Here is a 4,489-nt window from a genome sequence, read left to right as displayed (position 1 = left end):
GCTTTTGGGTCTTTTTCAACAGTGATTTCTGCTGTTCTATTCGGGTACCTTTTCTACAGTTTTTTTGGGCAAATGATAAAGTTCCCTCTAGGTGTGTTTTTAAAAATACCTTTGAAATGTCATGTTTTTGAACTTGTAAAAGAGCCATGTTACTCGGTTGAAACAGACAAGTATATATACGCTTTGTAGCATTTCCACCTCTCCCAAAATGGACTGCAAAGCAGTAACGTGGCAGGCGTTTCGTGGGTTGGGTGACACATCTACTTGTCTGTTTCAACCGAGTAACATGACTCTTTTACAAGTTCAAAAACATGACATTTCAAAGCAAAATGGACTGCAAAGTAGTAACGTGGCAGGCGTTTTGTGGGTTGGGTGACACATCTGGCAAGCGTGTATCATGTGAATCCATGAATTTAACATGGAAACTAAGGGATCCAAGAGCAGTGAAAGGTCTTTTTGCCTTCTTGCAACGCTGAGTGTGTATGATTTGCCCAGTGCTATTCAAATGGGTCTTCATGGCTAAATGCGGATTTGCACCCTGGTCCCCCAGATCAAAACTATCGAAATGTATTCAAGGGTTTGGAAAACTGCATTTTATAGCAAAAGTATGTACATCCTCAATGTGGGTCCCCCCGCCCCCAATTTCCCATAAAATGTGCTCAAATGATTTTGATAGCTTTTGGAAACAAACCCAAGGAATAGTTGAATCACTCTGTTGGTGAATTTCATGTGGGCTTATTGAGGATAACTTGGCTGCTTCCATGTTGCCCTTTGACTACATGGAGCAATGTGTACCCCAAAAGGGTGCCTTATGTGTGAGTGCACACTCTCTTACATACACACATATGTACACACACACTCATCTCCTCTGTGGCCCGGATTTGCTTCATTTTCCGCTCCAAAGATACTCAACTCACCACCAAAGAAGTAAAAGAATCAGCAAGCAAGCTTTAATCATTCATCTTTACAAAGACACCTTTTTCTCTCTTTTTTTAAAAAAGGAGTTCACCCTCATTTCCACTCCTCCCTTTCTTAAAGGTAGATTTTCTTGGTTTCTGTTTTCATTATCTCTTGGTTTTTTGTTTTTGTTTTTTTACAATCATGGAAATCAAATCAAATGACCCCAGGATTTTTTTTCAATGTATATAAATCGGTCATCTAGTGTTCCTAGAGAAAGGAAAGCCAAGGCTTAAAAGAGGGAATGGGAGAATCAAAAGCGGGAGGTGTTTGGTCCCCTTTCCGAAAGGCCCGGCCTCAGCGCGGCACCTGTCCCCTCCTGTTCCTGGTCTGTCCACCTTTCTTTTGTCTTTCAAAAGTGCTGTGGGGTACCTAAAACAGCCTGGCCCGGCAATTGGGGGGCCAGGAGTGGCCTTTCCTTGTGCTCTGAACCCCTTATGGGGAACTGAAGGCCTGGCCTTTCTCCATTGGGTGGCAAGCAGAACTGGACGCATACCTGGGTGCCAGGTGACTCATTTGTGGGATCTGTAGCATCAGGCACTCTTGGTTCAAGGAGAGCAACTCTGCGGAGAGGAGGAGTGTGAAGGCTGCTCTTTGGGAGCCATTAACTCAGGGCAAGATCCAACCATCACTGACATAAAGGGAAGAAGCTGGCAGCAAGAGCTGGGGCAGTATAAAGTGAGGCTTTGGGGTCAAAGGGCCCTGGCTTCTACCAAATGGGGCCACCGGGCCACCATTTCACCAGGATGGATCTCTAAAAAGATCAGGACCTTTTCCAAATGCTAATTTTAGAGACACCAAGGATTGGATGTATTTCCTGACTTCCTGATGCCTATCAAACTGCTCTGCAAAAGATTTCACTGAGCAAAAGGTGCGGAGATTTAATGGAGCCACCGGTAGCACAGTGGGTTAAACCCTTGTGCCAGCAGGACTGCTGACCGATAGGTCAGTGGTTCAAATCCAGAGAGAGCAGGTTGAGCTCACTCTCACCTCTAGCTCCCCATACGGGGACATGAGAAGCCGCCACAAGAATGGTAAAAAAATCTAAACATTTGGGTGTCCCCTGGCCAACGTCCTTGCAGATGGCCAATTCTCTCACACCAGAAGCGACTTGCAGTTTCTCAAGTTGCTCCTGACATGAAAAAATGGCATTCCTCTCCCATACAGTCGGCAACGGCAGACGTGGCCCCAGAGAGACAGCTTTAATGCTCAGCCCCACAGATGAACACAATGTGGCTGACGGGACTCCCAAGTTCTCATCCACAAAACCAACACATTATAATGCTCTGTTGACCTAAAGCCAAAGCTGCCAAGAGTCAACTCTCATTGGTTAACTGAACCCAGCCTTGGTTTGGTTTGTCTTGCTTTGGCCTGTTCCTTCCAGGCCTTGTAATTTTTGACAGAGATTTCAGCACAAACAGAACTCACCTGGACCCCAAGAGGAGTCCAGGTGAGGAGGCCCAGCACAGGAGACCCTTGTTAGAAATGGTTTTTCCCAACATTAATACTCTTTGCCTCTAGTGGGCCTAAACGCCACCAGCAACCCACTACTTCCATCAAGAGAGAGGTCATGCCATAAAGATCAACGTGGGACATCCAATTGTGTATATACTATAAACTTTGTATGCTTCCATATAGTATATTTACACTCTATACCAGTGGTTCTGTTTCCCAGCTAGTTAGGATTTCTGGGAGTCCAAAACATCTGGGGACCCACACGTTGAGAACCTCTGCTCTATACCATTATATATACGCTTTGTATCATTTCCGCCTCTCCCAAAATGGACCGCAAAGCAGTGCTGGCACACTCCTTCCAAATCACTGTTGGTTTCACCAGCCGGTTTAACTCTACATGAAATCCCAAAATCCCCAAATAAAATGCAACTTCAGGTGTCAGCAACCACACGACGCCTATCATTTGGGATCTTTAAAAGGCCAAAGCTCTTTTTTGTGCAATCCGCATTAAAAAAATTGCACTGAATGCACCCAGTCTTTCAGCTCTTCTCCCAAATCAGGGCAAGGATCTCAACGCCTGGGGCCTCTTGGGGCAAAGGGCAGAGGTGTGCTATAACTTTACTGTGGCAGTGAAAAGCCAGGTTTGGGCACATTGTAGGTTCTAGGGTGCTCTAACTGCCCCTTTGCCAGACTGAGACAATCGCATTTTCTAAGGCACCTGCTGACTTACGTGTTAGACCCTGTCATACCTTGCATTGCCAGGCATGCCTCCCTTTCGGAAGGCACCTTCTAAAGGTTTCCTCTTGCTCTCCTGAGAAAAAAGGAAGCCTTTCAAAGAGACCATTCCAGGCACAGAGGAAATGAATGGGGCAGGACAATAAGAGAAATAATAGGTGAGGAACAATCCCATATCTTTTTGCCACCCTGATCCCGTTTCCCGCCCCTGCTAGGCCCCAGTTTGTGCTCTGCGAAAATCTCACTGGGTCTGCAAAGTAAGAAAAATAAAGAGCCAAGTTTTGCTCCCCAAATCATCCAGTTTCCCCAGAGGAGCCCATGTGATATATATATATACATATATATGCCACAGCTTTGTCCTCTAGTATCCCCCTTCCATTCAAGTGCAAAAGGTCCACAGGATGTCTGTCAGCAGAGAAAGAATTGAGGCCTTGTCCAGATTTGGGAAGAAACAGTCTCGTTTCGTCCCCGCCTTGGTTTTTGGAGAAAGTGCTTCTGTTTTGTTCCAGCGCCAGGCAAGTCTCCCATCCTCACCGCCAACAATGCAATCCACAAAGAAGAAGAAAGAAAAAGAAGAAGCCAAGGGTTCAGCCTTTGAAAAACACACCAAGCTGATTCAACTTTGCCCGTGTCTCTTCTGCCGAGAGGTTGGCTGTCGCGTTCCTCCTTGCTGTAACTTCAGAAAGCCTTTTCCTTCTGCACCAAACAGCCTCCGGTGGGAAAAAGAAAACACTAGCAAATCCAGCGAAGAGAAGGCTGCTCAGGAAAGAAAGAACTGGAGGCAGCCGCAAGGAGAAAGGCGTTGTGCTACTTGGTCTTCTGGTGTGAGAAAAGCGAAACCAACACGATTTTTGCATAAATATCAAGGCCATCAGAGGCTAAGGCTGTTTCTGTTTTCTTTCCTTCCTTGTCCCCAAGTCCTGGCCTGCTCAGGTCCCTGAGATATTGTGTGTTTGTCTTACGCTCCTCTGCAAGGAGGGCACTCGTACCTATGGGTCCTCTTTCACGCCATCTCCTGCCGTGGGTCTGCAAGAAGAAGAGGAGGGTCAGCAAAGAGGATCTGAAATGCAAAGAGCTGGGTTCATTTTCTGCCCAGCTATGACCTACCCTTGACCTCGGTTTCTCAACTGTAAAATGGGCTTCACAGTCAAATTCACCAAAACTGTTGGAACTTAGTTGGAGAGATCCAAGCAAAGTTTAGATGTGGATACATGTTTTTTTTAATGCTCTTTCCATAGCTTTGTGCTCTTACTGTTAATTGCTCATTAACATTAGGAAGAACTTCCTAACTGCTAGAGCTGTCGGCAGTGGAACTTTCTGCCACAGAGTGTGGTGGAGGCTC

At 46.0% G+C, this 4,489-nt stretch overlaps 1 protein-coding gene across 3 annotated transcripts in view; it reads right to left on the bottom strand.

The window, feature by feature from the left end:
• Positions 1 to 928: 928 nt before the first annotated feature.
• NHSL3 (NHS like 3) overlaps positions 929 to 4,489 on the bottom strand; it is a 104,238-nt gene continuing 100,677 nt past the window's right edge. For all 3 annotated transcript variants that reach the window (XM_067460603.1, XM_067460604.1, XM_067460605.1), the window contains exon 7: positions 929 to 4,173. In XM_067460603.1, coding sequence (XP_067316704.1) covers positions 4,151 to 4,173 — 23 coding nt within the window. In that variant the 3' untranslated portion in view covers positions 929 to 4,150. The remainder of the gene's footprint in view (positions 4,174 to 4,489) is intronic.

This window comes from Anolis sagrei, chromosome X (genome assembly GCF_037176765.1).
Source record: "Anolis sagrei isolate rAnoSag1 chromosome X, rAnoSag1.mat, whole genome shotgun sequence".
NCBI classification, from domain to species: Eukaryota; Metazoa; Chordata; class Lepidosauria; order Squamata; family Dactyloidae; genus Anolis; species Anolis sagrei.
The sequence above is the reverse complement of the archived record's forward strand: the minus strand, read 5'-3'. Positions and strand labels throughout refer to the sequence as shown.